Genomic DNA, 22,329 nt, shown 5'->3' with positions numbered 1-22,329 from the left:
CGACCGGGGCTGAATCTGCCGCCCTCATCTGTCTAGCGGCTGTGCAAGCCGGCCAGCCTCACCCCACCGGGCACCCAGGGGTAGCAGCTTGGCGACTCGCATGACCCACCCTGCACACAGATCCTCTGGCTATGCCCCTGCACTCTCTCAGCCTACTGCCTCCACCTCCACGTGCTTCTAGACCGTGCCCCTCACCATGGTGTCTGATCTCAGCCACAGGGCTTGGTTTTTTGGTGCGATGGGGCCAGAGACCCTCTGCACTTCCTGGCCTATGGCGTGGAGAGGAGACGGCATTTCTGCCTGGCTTTGGCGCTCCTAAAGCCCCAGGGTGGGGTTTGTCCCCCGATAGTAGGAGCCAGGGCTGAAATGTCCCCTCTATTTCAAGAGCAAAAGGAGAAGAGCCATGCAGCCCGCAGGCCAAGTGCATTCTCCTGCTGCCGGTGTCCCGCGCGCCCGTGCGGGGAGCCAGGAGGGCAAGGCAAGCTGGGCCAGCTCACGGCCAGAGCACACCGAGCCGCAGGGAGGCTGCTGGAGCAGACACCGGCCCCCGGCACAGCTGGAAATGCCACCGCGCCCAGTCAGTCCTGCCGGGAGGCTGCTGGCCCTTTCATCAGTTTTACCCACCCTCCGCCTGGCTTATTTCGAGGGCTTTCAAATGCTGCTGCCTGTGAAATGCGCTGGCTCTTTGTGGCAGGAGCCCGAGAAGCAAGCGGCACCTCAGCCAGCAGCTGCACCCCACAGCCTGCCTGTGAGCTGACAGCAGGACAGAACCGAGCCCAGGGAGGGGTGTGCGGAGAGGCTCCGTCCTGCCCCAGGGCACAGCCACCTCTGCCTGAAACAGCTCCCAGGCTCTGACACGGACCATGGCTAGCACAGGAGGCGGCGGGGGGGGGGGCAGAACTCGGACGCGGACAGCAGTAGGGCTGGTCCACAAGGGTCTGAGGAAACACCGTTGTCATTGGAAGTAGCCCGGCCAGTGAATTCAGAGTGTCTCTCACACGGATCCGATTTCGCCCAAGAAACCCCGCTTGAAACTCCACCTGCTGGGATGCCGCAGGCCTGGGGACCTCAGGGCTTCCAGGGTCTGCAGCTCTGGGCCTGCCCACCAGTGGCCTGCCCCCCTGGACTGGGGGGGCTCGGGGATGTGGACCTCCCCAGCAAGCAGCCTGCCCCCCGTGGACTGCGGGGGGGGGGGGGGGGAAGAGGGCTCAGGGATGTGGGCCTATCCACCAGGTAGCCTGCCCCCCTGGACCATGGGGGGGGAGGGGATTCAGGGATGTGGGCCTGTTCACCAGGTAGCCTGTCCCCCTGGACTGGGGGGTGGGAAGGGGGCTCAGGGATGTGGGCCTGTCCACCAGGTAGCCTGCCCCCCTGGACTGGGGGGACTTGGGGATGTGGGCCCGCCCAGCTTGCAGCCTGCCCACCAAAGTGGCCTGCCTCGGGAAGTTCCATTCCCTTTCATGGAGAATTTTGACATTTTTGGGTTTCCTCATGACTTGGAATCGCCCCTCTCCACCCAGCTCTAGACGGCAGCGGTGGCTGCTCCCCTCTTCGGAGTCGCACAGTTGTCGGGTGCGTGGGGGGAGGCGGGGGCAGCACACACCGTATCGCCAGCCGAGTTACCTTCGTTCTCCTCGAGCTTCCTGACCTGCCGCAGGACGGGCTGCAGATTCATGTAGAGGCGATGGCTGTTGCTGAGCAGCTGCAGGAGATGCCTGGAGCGCAAGGGGCAGCCGGTGTAGTAGATGAGCTTCCTGGCCGACGGCAAACCATCGGGCAAAATCTCAAATTTCTTTCCCTGCGCAGAACAAGGAGGAGATACCAATAGCAGCACCGCAAAGGTTGGTCAGGGGAGAGCCCAATTACCGTATTTTAGTGAATACATCCCGCACCCGCAGGGTTGCATGCACGTCACAGAGATCAGAATCTGGCTCTAGAACAGTCACAGATTTGGAAGATATGCAGTTAAATCCAAAGCTGACTGGAAGGAGTTACAAAGGGATCTCATGAAACAGGGTGTCTAAGCAACAAAATGGCAGATGAAATTCAATTATGATAAATGCACAGCGATGGACATTGGAAAACATAATCCCAACTCTCCATACAAAATGATGCCGTTAAAAATAGCTGTTAGCACTCCCAAAAGATCTTGGGAGTCATTGCAAATCGTTCACTGAAAACATCTGCTCAAGCTGTAGCAGCTGTCAAAAAAGCTAACAGAATGCTAGAAACCAGTAGAAAAGAGATGGATAAGATGACAGCAAAAGTTACAATGACGCTACGGCTATATAAATCCATTGTACACCCACACCTGGAGTACAATATGTAGTTTTGGTCACCATCTAAAAAAGACAATTGAATTGGAAAAAGTTAAGAAAAATGCAACAAAAATGATTAGGGGTATGGAACAGCTTCCATAGGAGGAGAGATTTAACAGACTGGACTTGTTCATCTTGGAAAAGAGACGCCAAACGGTGGATATGATATAGGTCTATAAAATAATGTATGGCACGGAGAAAATGAATAGGGAAGTGTTATTTACTCCTTCACATAACACATGAACTAGGGGTCTCCAATAAAATTGATAGGCAGCAGGTTTAAAACAAACAAAAGGAAGTATTTCTTCATACAAAAGTACAGTGAACTTGTGGAACTCCTTGCCAGGGGATGTTGTGAAGGCCAAAAGTATAACAGAAAAAATAATTAGTTAAGTTCCTGGAAAACAGGACCATCAAATGCTATCAGTCAAGATGGTCCGGACACAATCCCATGCTCTGAATGTCCCTAAAGCTCTGACTGCCAGAAGCTAGTAGTGGATGACAGAAGACGGATCATTTGATAAATACCCCTATTCTGTACATTCCTTCTGATGCACCTGGCATTAGCTGCTGTCGGAAGTCAGGACACTGGGCTAGACTGATTTGACCCACTACGACCATTCTAATGTTCTTATAGGTAGTTAGCAGGTCAATGGAAGCAAAAGATAGGAGGAAAACTCATTGCTAAAAAAGACCAAAAAAAAAAAAAAGAAAATATACTTTTATTTACAAAACAAAGGGTTCGTGACATAGGTACTCACCACAAATACAAGTTTTCCCACATTTGTCCAGGGGAAGTCATAAAGCAACTGTCTGTCTTCATCTAAATTCTGTGAAACAAATTACACATGGAGTATGGGATTTAGGAAACCCGAGACCGATTCTTTACTTTTGCTGACTGCAAACAGAGGAACAAGCTGCAAACAGAGTGGATTACTTGGGTTACCCATAGCATGCTCAAATGCTGAAGCACTGTCCTGTACAGTCTAGTGTAGGCCTGGCTTAAGTTCCATGAAGCCCTCCAAAGGGTGAAAGTCTCTGTGATGCAGGTAGGTCAGTCTGCACTCATTCCTTGTCTGTCAAGCCCAACAACATCACTGAAAATTCTGCAATGCATGCGGAACGCCCAACACAGCTCCAAAGAGGAGCTCACAGGCTTCTGACGAATGGCTTTTCTCTAGCTGACCTCTCACACCAAAGAGCCCAGACCATTCATGTGTACACCTTCAGCGCACCTTGCTCAGATAGACTTTTGTGAGTGAGTGAGTGGCTGGCTAGTCCCGCTCAGTGTTAGACACCTCAGCCAGGGAACTGTGACTCCTCACTTCATGCAATTAACTCTGGAGACCTTAATTCTACCAGAGTTAGTGTAACCAACCACCAGGTGGATTTGAACCTGGGACCTCTGACACAGAGTATAGGAGCCTCTACCCTCTGAGCTAAAAGCCAATTGGCTCCTAGCCAATGCTGTAGAGGTCTCTTGGTCTTAACTGTTGCTGTGGTCTAGGTACCACTTGCATTGCTCAATAATCACACTAGGGCTACGTCTACACTGGCACATCCTCACGCAAAAACTCTTTTGCGGAAGAGTTCTTGTGCAAAAACTCTTCCAGAAGAGAACGTCTACACTGGCATGTGCTTTTGCACAAGAGATGTGCTGTTGTGCAAGAGTATCCTTGCCACTGTAGACGCTTTCTTGCGCAAGAAAGCTCTGATAGCCATTTTAACCACAAGGCTTTCTTGCGCAAGAAATTCATGTTGCCTGTCTACGCTGGCCTCTTCTTGAAGAACTCTTGTGCAAGAGGGCTTATTCCTGAGCAGGAGCATCAGAATTCTCGTGCAAGAAGCCCTGATTTTATACATTAGAATGTCAGTTTACTTGTGCAAGAACATGCGGCCAGTGTAGACAGGCAGCAAGTTTTTGTGCAAGAGCAGCCACTTTTGCACGAGATCACACCAGTGTAGACACAGCCTAGGTGTGTGGGTTACATTAGCATCCTGCGGTTAATTTGTACTAGATGATTGACCCAAACAGTGATGGTTGAATTTCAAAAGTATCTGAGGAACTTCTGGTTTGAAAAGAAATGATAGGAAAATAAGGAGGAGTCAAAATGGCCAACGTCCACTAATGAAGCAAAAGTCAACCATTTTAGATCACGAAACCTGAGGTCTTCAGGTGAGAAAAAGGTTGCTCTCTTTTCGTTTCAGACAGCCTGATTTCAGTGAGATTCCACCAGCATAAATGAGAGCAAAAAATGCCTAAAGGACTCATTTAGACACATACCTGAAAGATCTGTATCCCCCGTGTTGTCAACCCAAGGGTCAACGAGGCTTCGATTTCCCTTTTGTCCTACAACAAACCAGTGCTTTTAGTAAACAACGCGCAATATACAGTAGACGTCATACAGCAGATCACTGAAGAGAAGACAGACAATAGCAGGGGTGGTTACATAATTGCACGTAGAGGGCTCAGGTTTTTGGACACTATGCAGAAAGGATTTGGGTCAGAATTACTGGGAGGTGCTGGGTGCCAGCAGCTTCCAATGGCTGCAACTGGAGTTGTGGACACTCAATCAGGCTCATACATCTATAAAGGAAAGCAGAGCACTAGCAAACAAACTCTGGGTGTGTGGTGTGAGAGAGTGTGATGTGTGTGCGCGTACATCTATCACGCACACTCTCTCACACACACACTTTGATAGGGCTCTACTTGTATGTCTAGCTACATCTATCTAGCTTCAGGGGGTAGCCAAGTTAGTCTGTAACAGGATAAACTTAAACAACAAATGGTCCGGTAGCACTTTAAAGACTAACAAAACATGTAGATGGTATCCTGAGCTTTTGTGGGCACAGCCCACTTCTTCAGATGACTGGAGTTTCTAGAACATGGTTGCAGGCATAAGCACACACCACTTGTGTCTGAGAATCGCAGCAGCGTCAAAACATCAGTGCATCCTCATCAAGAATTCCATTACACTGCCTGTCCCAACGACCTCAGCGTTTTCTAGTTTTGATTTCCATAGCCATATACTCAGCTCAACGCCTCTGCATTTCTGAGCCTGCATTTCTGCATTCCTATTTGCTACTGGGAAAGGTGCAGTCTTTGTCGCCAGTTTTCAGAACAACTCCCTGGATCACTTAAACCTACTCCAGCTCTTCCAAACACTGTGTGGCTATGTCTACACTGGCATGAATTTCCGGAAATGCTTTTAACGGAAAAGTTTTCTGTTAAAAGCATTTTCGGAAAAGCGCGTCTAGATTGGCAGGATGCTTTTCCGCAAAAGCACTTTTTGCGGAAAAGCGTCCGTGGCCAATCTAGACGCGGTTTTCCGCAAAAAAGCCCCGATTGTGAAAAAGGCGATCAGGGCTTTTTTGCGGAAAACAGTACTATGTTGTCTACACTGGCCCTTTTGCGCAAAAGTCTTTCGGAAAAAGACTTTTGCCCAAATGGGAGCAGCATAGTTTTTCCGGAAAAGCACTGATGATTTTACATGAGATCGTCAGTGGTTTTCTGGAAATTCAAGCGGCCAGTGTAGACAGCTGGCAAGTTTTTCCGGAAAAGCAGATGATTTTCCGGAAAAACTTGCCAGTCTAGGCACAGCTTGTGTGTTTGAAAGATCTACAGTAAACAAATTTACTGCTACTGTGCAGAATCATAGAACTGGAAGGGACCTTGAGAGGTCATCAAGTCCAGTCCCCTGCCCTCATGGCAGGAGAAAGCACCATATGGACCATCCCTGACAGGTGTCTGTCTAACCTACTCTTGAAAATCTCCAATTATGGAGATTCCACAACCCCTCAGGGAATTTATTCTCATGCATAACCACTCTGACAGGTGGGAAGTTTTTCCTAATGTCCAACCTAAATCTCCCTTGCTGCAATTTAAAAGCATTGCTTTTTGTCCTATCCTCAGAGGTTAAAGAGAATGATTTTTCTCCCTCCTCCTTGTAAACACCTTTTTAAATTTATGCCCCTCCCCCCAGCCATGTCTTCACTAAATGGAATATCGACGTTGCCACAATCGATATTCCAGAGTTTGATTTAGGAAGTCTAGTTAAGACTCACTAAATTGAACTCAGAGGGCGCTCCCATCAGTGGCTGGTACTCCTACTCCTGCAAGGAGCAAGGGAAGCTGACAGGAGCGTTTGCTCCCATTGGCTTCCCTGTGTGGAGGACGCGGGAAAGCTCGAAACAATGTACATTGACTCCAGCCACGTATCTTGATTTGATTTGCATATCCTGATTTGATTTGATCTTGATTTGTGTATCTTTTAGTGAAGACCTGGCCTTAATCTTCTCTTTTCCAGACTAAACAAATCCAGTTCCTCTAATCTACCCTCACAGGTCATGTTTTCTAGACCTTTCATCATTTTTGTTGCTCTTATGTGGATAAATTGGAGAAATTCCAGACCTTTCCTGAAATGTGGTGCCCAGAACTAGACACAATACTCCAGTTGAGGCCTAATCAGCACAGAGTAGAGCAGAAGAATGACTTTTTCTATCTTGCTTACAATACTCTTGCTAATGCATCCCAGAATCATGTTTGCTTTTTTTGCAACAGTGTTGACTCATGTTTAACTTGTGGTCCACTATGACCCCTAGATCCCTTTCCGCAGCACTCTTTCCTAGACAGTCATTTCCCAGTTTGCACGTCTGTAATGGATTGTTTCTTCCTAAGTGGAGTGTTTTACATTTGTTCTTATTAAACTTCATCCTGTTTACATTAGACCATTTCTCCAGTTTGCCCAGATCATTTTGAATTTTCATCCTCTCCCCCAAGCATTTGAAACGCTTCCCAGCTTGGTACCGTCTGCAAATTTTATAAGAGTACGCTCTATGCCCTTATCTCAAATACTGAAGAAGATATTGAACAGAACTGATCCTAGAACTGAATCCCGTGGAACTCCACTCATTATGCCCTTCCAGCACAATTGTGGATCATTGATAACTACTCTCTGAGAACTGTTATCCAGCCAGTTATGCACCCAACTAATAGTCGCTCGGTTGCATTTCCCTAGTATGTTAATGAGACTGTCATGCGAGACTGTATCAAAAGCCTTACTAAAGTCTAGCTATAGCATCTCTACCACTTCTCCTTATCCACAAGGCTTGTTACCCTCTTGACAAATACATGCTGACTTATCACCTTATTTTCTCCCAGATGTTTGCAATTTGATTTCTTAATTATTTGCTCCATTATCTGGCACAGAAGTGAAACTGATGGGTTGCCTTTATTTCCCTTTTTATAAACAGGAACTAAACGTTTTATAGATGGGCACTCTTCAGTCAGCTCCTTAAGTATCCTAGGATGCTTTTCAGCAGACCCTGGTAAACTCAAGACATTCAACTTTTCTAAATAATTTTTAACTTGTTTTTTCCCTAGTAAGCAGCTCCGCCATTTCCACATTATCCATAATTGTTTCTCTCTTTTCATTGGGAAACAGGCCTACTCTGTCCTTGGTCTTCCTCTTACTTCTAATGTATTTGTAGAATGCTTTCTTGTTACCCTTTATGTTCTAGCTAAACTAAGCTCATTTTGTGCCTTTACCTGTCTAATTTTGCCCCTACATACTTCTATTATTTGTTTATATTCATCCCTCGTACTTTGACTTAGTTTCCATTTTTTGTAAGACTTTTTTTTTTTTTTTTTAAGTTAAGCCAGGGCGGTCTCTTGCCATACCGCCTCTTTCCTCTGCCATGGAATAGTTTGCTCGTGTGCCCTTAATTATGTCTCTGAGAAATTGCCAACTGTTTTCCATTGTTTTTCCTCTTTGACTTGCTTCCCAAGGAATCTTACCTCCCAATGGTTTTGTCAGAGCTCATGTCAGGCTCTGTTGACCCAAACTCCACATTTGGTTGGTGTTTATTAACTCCCTGAGCAGGGGGAAAGGAAGAGAGGCGAGGAGGGAAAATACCCACTGTTTTACTATTGCACCCAGGTAGCTAAAAAGCGGGTGAGCAAAAATTGGTCATTTAAAGCACAGACAACATGGAAAAATAAACTGCGCAGCTGTTTCCAGCCAGATGCTCCTTCCACAGCATTCAGCCTTCGAAGCCTCTTTAATAATTCATTCCATTGCTGGGATTTATCATATTTGTATTCGTAGTTGGCTGTCACTCTGTTCTGCAGAAGACAGACTTCTCCCCTTTAATGTGAAGACGATAACAAAACGCCTTGTGAAACATCAGACTGTATCAAACAAATTGCTTCGTTCCCAGGAGGAAAGAAATGTAAATTGGTCATGGGAGGATGAGAAATTACCCTGAAAATCTTGTCTGCTGCGCAGCAGCCAATCCACCCATCCCATCGGTACATCCTGCCTGCTTTTCATCTCCTCTCCTCTCCACTTTTAAAAATAAAAGTACTATAAAAAGCAGCAATATCCGGCCTCTTGGAGTTAAATGCATCACTGATCTGCCCTTAAGTAATGATCAAGTGACATCTCAGATGCAGCACTTCCCAAAGCATGCTAGAAATTATTCAGCAGCTGTCCCGTTTAATAAAAAGGGCCCCCCAATCAAAAAGGCATCATCCCCCTTGCAGATTTACTGCCCTCTCTTACCTTATACAATCTGTAGTAATGAACAGCGACATCATCCAGCCGGACGGCCTCCTTAATATATTTAAGATGTGCCTCGGAGGCCGTGAGTGCAAACTGATCTTTGTGCATATTGGGGATGTGCTTTAAGATGTAGTCTTTCCCTCGCTTTGTCAGCACCTGTTTGGAAGAAATCAAGAGACACCCCTCAGGGCCTGCTGCTTCGGAGAGGCAGGAAAACAGCCTCCTTTTGTACAGGTAGGTTTCCATGTGGGGTTGTGACCTACTGCACCTCCTGTTAAGCTATTGCTATGGGACACTCGCACAATAGCTGAGCATCTCACAATTCCCTGAGAGGCAAGGCAGGGCTAACAGTGTCAGGGCGAGAATTAAGTGACTTGCCCAGGCAGACAGAGGGAGTCTGTGGCAGAGGAGGGAACTCAACCACCCCCCCCCCCCCCCCCCCCCCCAGTGGCCTTTTGGGACAACCACCAGGCAGCATTATCATACGGGAGAAAGACCACAACCGTAATGCCCACGCAAATCTCTGAATGCAGCCGCCGATCGCTAGCCTCTCACCCATTTTCCACTAGGCACAAGCAGGCCCACCTGCAAGCCCCGCCCTGATGCCCGATCCCGCCACGCGGACTACGGGCAGCTACGATCGCGTGGGATCCTGCTCATCTACCACGCTCCCAGTTAGGGCCTGTCTCGTCCTGGGGAAGAACCCAGTCCTGCATGCGGGGAACAAGACCCCATCGCTATCCGCACCTACCCAGGTGGGGAAGTAGGCCTCTGGCTCGAAGTATTTCCCATAGTGCTTGTTCCTTTTGAAGTTGCCCAGGTCGGCCTGCAGCGCGAAGGCCGCCAGCAGGAAGTAGGCCTCCTCGCGCAGCATGCACTGGGAATGCAGCACTTGTTTGCGCAGGTGCCAGTAGTAATAGTACCTGGCGGTTCTGTCACTGCGGGGAGAGGGGGAAAGCAGAACCGTGAGCGCACGCCACAGAACCAGCCCCGCGGGGCTGTGACGCGTAGCTGCCTTCAGCCCCTTGCCCGGCTCCGGGCCACGGGGGCTCTGGGAAGCCACACCGGGGCTAAATGCATGTGCAGGCTAGATTCTGAGCCAGCCCAATATTGGAGCTCCCTGTACGGGGCCGGCCCACAACATTTTGGCACCCGAGGCAGGGAGCTCGAATGACGCCCCCGTGCCCGGCTGTTATGTCCCCTGTACCTTCCTCCCGCCAGCACAGCACTCCCCCATCTCTGTGCATCTAGAGCTGAGAGGATACATATTCTCCAGAGGAGGGTGACCATGTGGCAGGGTCCCAAAAAGAGGGGATGGCTGGAGGGAAAAGGGGGAATTGGGAAGGGGTGCTGCTGGGGGCCTCACTTCGGCAGTGTGATTCCCCATCACAGCGGCAGGGAGGCTGGTACAGACCCAGGACACAGTGACAGCTGTCAATCAGCACCTCCCCGAGGGGCTCTCCCTCTCCCCAGGGCATCAGCAGGGACGGAATCTATTCACTGCCAGGGACCAATCAGATGTGGATGCAGGGGAGGGACCTATTGGGAGGTGGACCAATCGCGGTTCTTTATGAGCTGCAATGTCTGCTCTGCAGAAAACCTGGAGTTTGCCCCCTATCTAAAAAAAATCTGCTGGGACAGAGGGTGGAGGATCAAACAAGAGGCAGTGTCGGGGAAACCCAGACCTTGGTAACCCTGCCCGAGAGACAATACACGAAGAGCACACGGTCCCAGCTGAGCTGAGGACGTCACCACTAAAGAATTCTCAGGTCAGGGTTTCCAAACCAGGACCTCTGTGTGCAAAGGACAGGGATTGCCCACGTACATAAACAGTGTAAAGTTCATGTAAACAATACAGAACTGAGGTTCTTAGTCACTTTCCTCTGTTTTCTTTGGTGAGCAATTTCCCCCCTTTAATTAAAAACAGTTATTCCCAATAGTCTGCAAACCCTAACTAGAGTCACAGCCAAAATCAAATATCTGAAACAGCTCAGCCCTCAGCTGTGGGGAGGAGACGCTCATATTCTAAGGCCAACCCTAGACTTGTCGGAAGATCGATGCTGCAGTGGTTGATCCTCTGGCGTTTGATTTAGTGGGTCTTTACTAGACCCACTAAATTGAACGCTGAAGGTGCCCCCATCGGGAAGTCGATGGGAGTGTTTCTCCTATCTACCTCTCGCTATGGGCACGGCGCTGAGGTTTGCTTTAAGGTATGTCAACTCCAGCTATGTTATTTACATAGCTGGAATCACATACCTTAAGCTGACCTTGCCCCGTAGCGTAGACCTGGCCTAAGTAGTGACTAGCTTAACATGAGAAACATAGGGCAGTGGTAGCTATTGCACATGCCCGTTTGCTTGTTCCTTATGTCCTCGGACCACAATCTAATCTCACCTAGACACAGACTTTGCAAATGGGTTTATTTACATGTCTGTTTAATCCTAGTGCTCAATGATTCACATTGCTGGAACCCCATATTTTCAAGAGGTGTGCAGAAGATGCACATGCAAGTATGCACACCCAGTTGCAGGCACACATAGGTTATATAATGCCACACAACAAGCAAATGGATAGCTATGAGGAGAACGAGTTTGTGCACACACAGCTACAGTAAAAAACATTTTTGGTGAAAAAAATGCATTATTTTACCACAGGGGTGGGGAACCTAAGGCCCGGGGGCTGAATGCAGCCCCCGGCTTGCCTGGATCCTGCCCCTGGGTTTCCTCCCCCAGAACTGGGGAACTCACGCTGGTGAGGGGTGGAGGGTTTTTTTTTGTTGGTTTCTCACTTGTGTGCAGCCCCCGACTGATTTTTCTGTGAGTCAGTGGCCCCCAACCCAAAAAAGGTTCCCCACCCTTGTCTTACCTGATCAGTCTACCATTTTCCACATAATATTGCACTCGAAAATGGATAATCATTGGAGGGCCAAACTGGTCAATGCCCTGCAATAGAGAAAATATCGAGAGTTCCTTACACAAAGCATATGAAGAAACCATTGAGATTATTATGTTTTGCCAAGTTTTCTGTGAAATCGGAAAGATAAGAGTGTCTTTGATGTTTCTCGGCGCAAAATGTATCACACCCATCACATCCAGGAGGTTCAAAAAACAGAGAAGATGGAACTAGTAGAACAATGCAAGTCTGGTCAGGTTTTTTCTCCCCCTAAACTGGATGTTTTTCATGAAAATGCTTTAAAGTTTTCAAAGTTTTCTATTTTGGAAAGCTTCCAAGAGAAAAATATTCAGCCTGTTGACTGTTGTTCGGTGCCTTTTTGTTCCTTCATTTTCATGCTTTACCCCCTTCCCGCAAGTTGCCAATTTCATATAGCAACAAGGAGTCTTGTAGCACCTCATAGACTGGGGCATAAGCTTTCGTGGGCAAAGATCCATTTCGTCAGATGCACATGTCAGATACACGCATCTGACTAAGTGAATCTTTGCGCACGAAAGCTTATGCTCCAATACATCTGTTAGTCTATAAGGTGCTACAGGACTCCTTGTTGCTTTTGCAGATCCAGACTAACATAGCTACCCTTCTGGTACTCAATTTCATATAGTCAGGCTATTTCGCTAAATGAAAAAGTTTCAGTTTCCATTTCAAAACAGAAAAGGTTTTGTGTTCAGTAGTTCCTGGATTTCAAAAATGAGGTTGGTGGAAATTGTGAGAAAAATTCTATGAAAGATTGAAGAGAAAAAAATTCATGTTTTGAAAAAAACCAACTCAACGCACTAAATGCGTTACAAAGATTTTTTTTAAATTGACAACATTTATAACAAGTTTCCAGCAGCTGTTGTCAGGGACAGAAACCATCCTTGTGTTTAGAGTTTGTTGTTTTTATGCATTTTTTCCTTGTTATCTCCAACAAGGCTGGACCTTTTCTGCAGAGATTCAATTCACATTTCTCCCCGTCTTTCAATACAAGAAACCATCCCCTGATCGCTTGTCTGAGGTCTCCTGCCCCATAGCTTAGTATATGGGTTGACTAGTTTTGACAAATGTGCCTGTTATTGTGAAGGTTAATTTTCTGGGATCCTAATGTAATTCTCAAGTTTCCCCAAACGTTCCATAATTTACCCTCCTGGCTTCCAATCCAGCCATATTCAGTTGCCATCTAGGTAATCTTTATTTTCTCCTGCTTCTCCCTTACCGATCGCTTAGGGAGGGAGAACTTGAGATCCCCTTATGCTTTGCAGGTAGAAGGGCACACAAATTAAGACATCTTTCTGCTCAGCCTACACCAATCATCAGAAAAAGCTGATTCGTTTTTAATTAATTTTGCATGCTTCAAGGTTTCCGCTTTGTCTTATAAATTCTGACTCTTTCAAACCTCCCCTAAGTGTAACGGTTAGAGATGTTAAAATGAGGGTAATTGGCTAACACGCAAAAAAATGTCAGTGGTTACATTTCTCACAGCATGGGACGGCAGCCAGCTCCCCGGGAGCTGGCGTGCACCGGGAGCCAGCTTTTAAGCCAAATGCCCACGCCTACCGGCTCCCACCTGCCACCCTGCAGGGTGGAAGTCAGCTCCCTGAGAGCCAGATCGGGAGCCGCGTGTAACCATTTGGGTAACCATTGAAACGACTACACTTTTACATCCCTAGTAACAGCTCCTGCTAGGGTTGCCAGGTGTCCGCTATTGGCCTGGACAGTTCGGTATTTGCGGCTTCTGTCCGGTAAAATACCGGACATGTAAAATGTCTGGTATTTTCTCTTTTTCTCAGATGGCAGGCTGCTTGGGACATTCTTCCCCTGTTGTGTTTGGCAGAGGTGGGGGCAGTGTGTGGGGACTTAAAGGGGCCATGACACTTTTTTTGTGCGTTTTTTTTTTTTCTGCTCAACAACTTTTCGGAGTTTTTTTGCTCAATCAATTCTTTCCCCCCACAGTGTTCGGCATTTTTTGTGAAACTATCTGGCAACCCTAGCTCCCGCTATGTAAAACACTGATTTTGTAGAGAGGATACAACTGCCCCCTCTCAGCCAAACTCTTAAGGTCATACCTTGCTAGCTTCCTTCTTCCATTCCTTTGGGCAGTACTTGTAGAGCTTCTGTGATAATTCCATATACACGTGTTCATTGTCTGTGTTAGACAGAGTGGGGGTCAGAAAGGAAAAGGCAAATGCCCCACCCAAGATTTAAAAAAAAAACAAACCAACATACCAATTTCATGCCCACAGTTACATAATCTCGCAAATATATTTCAAAAGAAGAAAATGCAGCATTATTTCAACACTCTCTAGTGTAAGCAACAAACCCCCATGTTTTCTGTGGAAGACTATCAGATCTTCATCCATGCCACGGGCAAGTATACTTGGGTCTCACTTTTCTCATGCCCTAGAGGATCTAGAAGCACCTTACTAGATTCCTTGCAAGATCTCGCCGGTAGAAGCCAGTAAGTTTGCAATTTGGCAGCTTGTCCTTGCTCTCCATGCAACTACAGCTCCATAAGAAACATTTTATTGTGCTCGTTCGTATTAAAAGGGACAGTGACATCTCTGGTGCTTTGATCAGCCCCCACCTGTTTTACGTCTCGGAGGGTATACCACGCTTCAAGTAAAACTCTGCAGCTGGCCTGGGCTCGCTGACTGAGCCGGGGCTCAAAGTAAAGGACTTTTGAGCTGTCGTGTAGACATTTGGGCTCACTTTGCAGCATAGGCCTTGGACTGCAACCTGAGCCCTGAACATCTATACCCCAATCCAACCGCCCTTTAGCTCAAGCCAGCTGGCACAAACCATCCACCGGTGTCTAACTGCACTACAGACACACCCAGGCTATGTCTACACTCGCAGCTTTTTGCACAAGTATGGCTGTTCTTGTGCAAGAATCTGCAGAGCATACACACTGCCTGCCCGCTCTTGCGCAAGGAAATTTACAGTATGGAATGGTAAGAGAGGGCTTCTTGCGCAAGAGTTACGCTCTTTTTTAACAGGTGTAAGCCCTCTTGTGCAGGAGCTCTTGTGCAAGAGGGCAGTGTGGACGCTCGGCAGGGATTTCTTGTGCAAGAAAGCCCTATGGCTAAAATGGCCACCAGAGCTTTCTTGCACAAGAGAGCGTCCACACTGCCATGGGCACTCTTGTGCAAAAGCACAGCTCGCACTTGGCAGTGTGGACGTGTTCTTGCACAAGAACCCTTGTGCAAGATGTTCTTGCGCAAGAAACTGCGAGTGTAGACATAGCCCCAGAGTGGTTAATGCTCCCTGGCAGGGTGGAGCTGAACTAAGCAGGGAGACTTGGTACAAAAAAGTCAGCTGCTAGGCAAACTTGGAGTTATCGTGGATAGTTCCCCGAAAACATCCATGCGGTGAACAGCGGCAGTCAAAAAAGCAAACAGGATGTTAAGAATTATTAAAAAGGGGATAGAAAATAAGACAAAGAATATCTTACTGCCACTATATAAAACTATGGTACGCCCACATCTTCAATACTGCGTACAGATGTGGTCTCCTCAACTCAAAAAAAGATATTTTGGCAGTAGAAAAAAATCAGAAAAGGGCAACTAAAATAATTAGGGGTTTGGAACGGGACCCATATAAGAAGAGGCTAAAGAGACTGGGACTTTTCAGTTTAGAAAAGAGGAGACTAAGAGAATATGATAGAGGTCTATAAAGTCATGAGTGGTGTGGAGAGGGTGAAGAAAGAAAAGTTATTAGCTTGTTCCCATAATATAAGAACCAGAGGACACCAAATGAAATTAATAGGTAGAAATTACAGGTAGTCGACCTGTGGAACTCCTTGCCAGAGGAGGCTGTGAAGGCTAGGACTATAACAGGGTTTAAAAAAGAGCTAGATAAATTCATGGAGGTTAGGTCCATAAAAGGCTATTAGCCGGGGGGTAAGGAATGGTGCCCTTGGACTCTGTCAGAGGCTGGAGATGGATGGCAGGAGACAAATCGTTTGATCATTGTCTTCAGTCCACCCCCTCTGGGGCACTTGGTGCTGGCCACTGTCGGCAGACAGGATACTGGGCTAGATGGACCTTTGGTCTGACCCAGTCTGGCCGTTCTTGTGTTCTTAACTCAGGAGCCGCAAACCGAGGCAGCTAAGAGTAGAGTTCTGGAGGGAGAGGAGAGGACCTTCTTCCAGGTTCAGCTGTATGAGCAAATTCAAGATGGCCAGCCACGGAGGTGGTCTGCAATGGATGTGCCACGTTTTCTATCCTGCCTGAGGCCAGAAGGGACTTTCTGTGCCTGAAGTGCAGCTTTGTGGCGGTGCTGGACAGAAGGATTTTTGCGTGACAGAGGCAAGCAGAGACACGGAGGAGTTCCTCGGCAGCCAGGTTCGGGAAACACCAGTACTGCAGGCTCCAGGGAGAAAGGAGACTGCCACCAAGAAACTGGGGAGAAAGGAAGTCGGGAGAGGCGACCAGATGGTTGGAAACCACCAGATGCAGAATCCTACATGGCTGGACACAGAGGAAGATGGGCAGCCTGTGGGTGCCAGAGAGAAGAGGACCAGGAGGAATTCCACAGGGCCAGAAGTTCCCAATTGATACCAAGTTCTCAATGTGGAATCCGTGGAATATACTAGTTAGCCCAAGGGAACGGAGGGACGTACGGGACCCACTTCTGGAAGGCAGCTTGGCCCAATTTATAAGCAGATTAAGCTTGCCCACAAAGATCACTAACTGTCCTTCTTGGGTCTCAGATATCGAGTCCTGGCAGGGTTAGCCTGCTAGAGAACTACCAAAGGGCAACCCCCCTTCTAAGAGATGCCACTTGCGGAACAGATAAAGAAGTGAAACATCTCACACAAAAGCTGCCGAGGACTTTGAAGGAAGCTGTAATAGCTTTTGACTCAAGTTGTACAGAAGAATTGTGTGTCTTCCGAAGGGGTGATTGAACATCCCTTCGGAGCTATGAAAAGCCCTTTGGAGTTAGGGATGTCAAATCTCGATTAATTAGCTAATGGAGTAGTCGATGGGAGAGAGGCAATGGGGAGTCCCCGTCTGCATGGGTTCCCCTCTGCACCTCTTCCTTTGAAATATACAAGAGCCGCAGGCAGCAAGGGGTGAGGGGAAGCGACTAGTCAAGTTCCTACTCGACCGCCCGATAAGCATTTGCTTACAGGGTAATCAACTAGTCGCTTCCATCCCTATTTGGAGTGTCTGTTTAATGGCAGCTGTGCTCACCTGGGGCTTGATCCAAATCTCACCGCCTTTAGTGCAGGATGACCAGGTTCTCTGGAGACGCGACAATAGCCAAGGGCACATGGTGGTTACATAAGACGTATAGAAAATGTCAAGAAAATAGAACACAGATGTAAGCCAGCGCCAAACCCAGAGCTTTATCCTGTCTAGGAAGAAGCACTGCAGAAAGGGATCTAGGGGTCATAGTGGAGCACAAGCTAAATATGAGACAACAGTGTGACACTGTTGCAAAAAAAGCAGCCATGATTCTGGGAAGCATTAACAGGTGTGTTGTGAGCAAAACACAAGAAGCCATTCTTCCGCTCTACTCTGCACTGATTAGGTCTCAGTTGGAGTATTGTGTCTACTTCTGGGCACCGCATTTCAAGAGAGATGTGGAGAAATTGGAGAGGGTCCAGAGAAGAGCAACAAAAAATAGTAAAGGTGTACAAAACATGAGCTATGAGAGAAAACTGAAAGAAATGGGCTTGTTTAGTTTAGAAAAGAGAAGACAGAGAGGACATGATAGCAGCTTTCAAGTATCTAAAAGGGTGTCACAAGGAGAAGGAAGAAAAATTGTTCTCCTTGGCCTCTGAGGATAGGACAAGAAGCAATGGGCTTAAATTCTAGCAAGGGAGGTTTAGGTTGGACATTAGGAAAAACTTCCTGTCAGGGTGGTGAAACACTGGGATAAATTGCTGAGGGAGGTTGTGGAATCTCCATCTCTGGTGATATTTAAGAGCAGGTTGGATAGACATCTACCAGGGATGATCTAGACCAGGCTTGGTCCTGCTATGAGGGCAGGGGACTGGACTTGATGACCTCTCGAGGTCCCTTCCAGTTCTAGTGTTCTATGATTCTACTCCTGTTGCATCTCGTGACATACCCTTGCAAGTTGAAACCAAGACTTACTTTGGATAACGCTGAGTCCAAAGAGATGACAATCCCTTAACCTCAGAATGTCACACACCTGGACGAGTAACTCACGACATACTATCTTAACCTGCAGCAGAAAAACACAGGATTGAAAATATTAACCAGATTGCCAATAGGTTCTCTGTGTGCTCTATCATTTTTCATCAAGCCGTGTCCTGAAGCCGTCCTGTATTCATGGCTTCCACTGAAGGCCAACGGAAGCTTTGTGTGAATGCTGAGAAAAGTAAAGCATTAGGCACATATGTTACGTATCCTCTACTGCATATACACCAAATTCCATTACCCACTCTATAAAACAGACACTGAACTTCCCAAAGGTAGGCCAAGGTGGTCACTACTTTTGATATCAGTCTCACAAAATATTTGTCCTGAACAAAATAAAATGCCTGCCACAGGCAAGGCCTTTCTGACCATCACAGCAACAGATCCACAGCCACTTAAGACCTCAAGGCTGTTACTATATTGTGTGCAGTGGCCACTCAGAACCACACAGGAAGGACAAAACTCTCATCTTCCCCAAGGATGAAAATCAACCTCGTGCAGAGGGCTGGCGTTAGTCCCAGGCCCGTAGTGGTGCATAGTCCCTGAAGAGGGCCAAAAACTACCACTTGTGCCAAAAGAAGTTCTTCTTTAGTGGTAGCAGTGTTAAGGCTTAGGCCGGGTCTACATTGGAAGAGAAAATGATGCAGAAAGAAGGAGAAAAATGTGGGAGGCAGCAGAAGGAAGGGGGAAGCGGGGGAGGGAGGATAGACAGCTCTTGGGAGCCAGCTTAAAAGCCAGCTTCCCACATGCACCTGCTCCCGCCTCCCCCCACTGCTGCATCTGATACAGAGGCAGCAGTGCAGGGGGAGGAGGGCGGCTGCATGTAACCATGGGGATTAACTGATGAGTCCAGTCTCATTGGTTAACCGTGGCCTTGGATACACATCCACATCCTTAACAGAGAAGCAAGGCAACCACATGGCAAGGGGACTTTTGGGGGGGAAAACCCTGCTGGTCACTCATTGTGAACGATTGTGCTACAGGGAGAATTGCCAATAATTCTGCTCCTCTGTCAGTCGAGGGGCAGCCTAGAGAGCGTGTCGCACGAGTGTGTGAGAAAGCTTGTCAGAGCCAGTCAGTAAACCAGAGGGCAATCAGCACCATGCTGGCTGGGAGGACAACACGCCAGGAGACCTGATGTCAGACGAGCACACCAGAAATACCCGGGTTAAGCGTTTACCTACATTTATGATGATGTTGAGAGAATCGTCGTTGGGAAGGAAAATACAAACGCTACGGCGGTCTTGCATGACTCTGTTGTTTTGGAAGTTCAGTTTGTTCATCGTGTTCTGGGCGCTCTCTAGTGGCTCAACGCGGCGCTCCGAATCCTGGCAGGTTCAGAGCACTCAGCGGCCAGCGGCTTGTCCTCATCACACCCGCGACAGGAGGGGCCGTCTGGCGTCTCTCTCCGGGGGTGCCATCGCTGCGAAGGAGAGAACACAGAGCCCGGTCAGAAGAGAAGGAACCTCACCAGCCTTCTTTGAACCTAGGGTGCACGTCAGTGGAACGGTTTCCCCTCGTGGCGCTCAGCCACTCCCATGCCGAGACCATCCCTTACAACGGAAAAGGGTTTCCTGCGCCTGGGCCGGATTAACGCGTAGACCAGTGTTAAGACCGAGGAACACCAGAGAATTTTTTTTATGAGGAACACCAAGGATTTTTTGTTGAACAAAACAAAACAAAAAGGGTCAGGGAAAATAATTGAGCAAAAAAAAAAAAAAAAAAAAGCGGCCATTTTGAACTCTGTTCTCCGCGGCACACCGGTGTTCCCCACAACACAGTTTAAGAAACAATGGCATGGACACAGGCAGCATGTGCCTGGGGGCCCAACCCCAACCAGAACCTGGCGACACTGTGTGCCAGGTCCCAATTCCGCTCATTCCAATCTGTCCTGGCTGTCCCTCTGTCATGATGGAGGGGTGGGGAGGAGAGATGGACCGTATCTGAGGGTGTGGCATTGTGACTTGGCGCCCAGGGTCACAGCCCCACTCACACTTTTCCTGGTTGCCCCCCCGTCATGAGGCGGGGTGGCCGGGCCAAACTCGAGTGGGTAGCGGGGTGGCCAGCGCTGCTTCTACGGGGACAGCTCCTTCCTTGGGGCTCCTCACACCGCACGCCTGCTTCCAACAGCCCTTGTCCCCCACTGCTCTGACAACAGCCTGAAGACCCATTACAAACAAGTACAGCAAGCTGCAATGAGAGCCTATGTAGGGGAGCCGGCTGGGGACCCTGACTGGGAAGGACGCAAGGGGGTGAACAGGGCAGTGTCTGTATAGCAGGGCTCTCTCGGGCTGGACCCAAAGGGCTGACATGGCAGCTTCTGTGCAGCTGGGGACCCTGGCAGGAAGGTTCCAAGGGGGTTGACCAGGGCAGTGTCTGTATAACAGGGCTCTCTTGGGAAGACCCATAGGGGTTCACAGGGCAGCATCGGTGCAGCAGAAGCCCAACACTGATCCGGATTAGGAAAAGGTTAACTAAGACAGTGTCTCTCAACCAGTGGTACGAGTCCCCTTGGGGGTACTCGAGAGAAGTCTGGGGGTACGTCAACAACTGAAACTTGGAGAAAACTGAATTTGTATTTGAAGTTTTACAGCACTTTATTATTTTTGTACTTTTTACACTCAAAAATTTCATCTCCCGCCCAGCTCCGATTAAGTTGTTTAAACAAATGTGTTGCAACGGTAGAAACAAATCTGTGTGTGTCTGAAAACTGTAGGTACTGGGGGTACTTTTTCTTTTTTAAAAGGGTACTTTGTCCCTTTTTTTTTTTTTTTTTTTTTAAAAAGGACACTATAAAAAAGGGTTGACACACACTGAACTAAATGACAAGCTGGAGGGAGCTGGGTTATCAAGTCACTCGCATAGCTGTGCTGGCCAGGAAAGGGTTAATATAAACGCATCTACATTTTTGTTTCTCTGGCCTGTAGAGAGGCAAGCCTGTTTGCCTAGGGCCCAGTGGTAGCCAAATCAAGCCCTGCCCCTTCTCTTTCGGGCACCCTAACGTCCCACGACTTACTTCTGGCAACAAAAAGCCAGTGGGAATCACACTCGGTTCCTAACACTGTGACGCATTTACAAAGCGAAGCGAAGCGAACAGCAGCAACGACAAATACTTCTGCACCGAGACGCAGCCAGCTTGCTTTGGTGAAGCACTGAAATGAATTGGGATTCAGCGTCTGATGTGGCAGCCTCTAGGATACTTCTCGAATGTTACCCATGCACCCTCAAGGTACGTTCTGACCATCTGCTCTCCGAGGATTAATGTGGGATTTATTATTCCATCCCTGCTCAGTTCGAAAGGTGCAGCAGCAGGCAGAATGACCCGATTCATAACAGGTAGAGCAGGCAGCAGCAAATGATGCTAAAATGTCACTGCCCCACGTCTACGCTCCTGAGAGTGGCACGTTAAAGCCTGACAAATGAATAACGGCCACGTTTTCGAGGTTTAGATGCAAAGTAAAACATACTATTACGCCAGCTTTACCTTGGGCAGACTTCACCGGCCAGTCGCTTTCCTAGCAACTAAACCCAGGAACCCTACGTGCTTTGGAAGGCGCTGTTAAAACACTCCTTCATAGAAAGCATTCAGGCTGGGGCTCTACTCTCAGTTGTATTAAGGCCCCAGTTCAGCAAGGAACTCAAGCACATGGAGAACATTAAAGCAGGCTGCTAGCCCCACTGAGTTGGGCTAGTCATGAGCTTAAAATACTTTGCAGAATCAGTGAAATTGGGGCCACATCTTCACTTGCCATGCCGGAGAAGGATCTTCTGGCATTTGATTTAGCCGGTCTAGTTAAGTCCTGCTAAATCAAACGCTGAGGGTAGCTCTGGTACTCCTGGTACCCTCTGTGAAGATGGCATTAAACTCAACTTAAGGTAAGCTGATTCCAGGCACGTATTTTACGTAGCGGGAGTTGTGTACCTTCACCCTACCTTCCAGATCCAGCGTAGAGCTGGCCTGACTCACTTTAAAAACCCTTCCATTATGTCACTTAAATACCACTCTAAAATCGCACCTATACAACGAGTAGTCTTGTGGCACCGTAGAGACCAACTAAAATATATACAATCATGTGTTTTCATGGGCAAAACCCACTTCATCAGATAGGCTGGAGTGGAAATAACAGAAACCAAGATACATATATAACAGCAAAAGAAGTACCCGTCATTTGTAGAACCTGTATATATATCAAAATCTTGGTTTCTGTTATTTCCACTCCAACCCATCTGATGAAGTGGGTTTTACCCACAAAAGCTCATGATTTTATTTATTTTTTGTTAGTCTCTAAGGTGCTACAAGACCACTTGTTTTTAAAGTTATAGACTAACCCGGCTAGCTCTCGGAGA

General features: G+C 47.8%; 1 protein-coding gene across 5 annotated transcripts in view; it reads right to left on the bottom strand.

The window, feature by feature from the left end:
* The window catches only part of FRMD6 (FERM domain containing 6), a 204,091-nt gene that overhangs the window by 13,278 nt on the left and 168,484 nt on the right, over positions 1-22,329 (bottom strand). For all 5 annotated transcript variants that reach the window (XM_075926189.1, XM_075926190.1, XM_075926188.1 and 2 more), the window contains 9 exons: positions 19,167-19,405; positions 17,917-18,007; positions 13,879-13,958; positions 11,747-11,823; positions 9,633-9,819; positions 8,882-9,037; positions 4,603-4,668; positions 3,080-3,148; positions 1,624-1,798 (listed from right to left, as the gene is read on the bottom strand). In XM_075926189.1, the coding sequence (XP_075782304.1) occupies positions 1,624-1,798; positions 3,080-3,148; positions 4,603-4,668; positions 8,882-9,037; positions 9,633-9,819; positions 11,747-11,823; positions 13,879-13,958; positions 17,917-18,007; positions 19,167-19,265 (1,000 nt within the window). In that variant the 5' untranslated portion in view covers positions 19,266-19,405. The remainder of the gene's footprint in view (positions 1-1,623; positions 1,799-3,079; positions 3,149-4,602; positions 4,669-8,881; positions 9,038-9,632; positions 9,820-11,746; positions 11,824-13,878; positions 13,959-17,916; positions 18,008-19,166; positions 19,406-22,329) is intronic.

This window comes from Pelodiscus sinensis, chromosome 4, assembly GCF_049634645.1.
Source record: "Pelodiscus sinensis isolate JC-2024 chromosome 4, ASM4963464v1, whole genome shotgun sequence".
NCBI lineage: Eukaryota > Metazoa > Chordata > Testudines > Trionychidae > Pelodiscus > Pelodiscus sinensis.
This window is presented reverse-complemented; position numbering and strand designations above follow the sequence as displayed.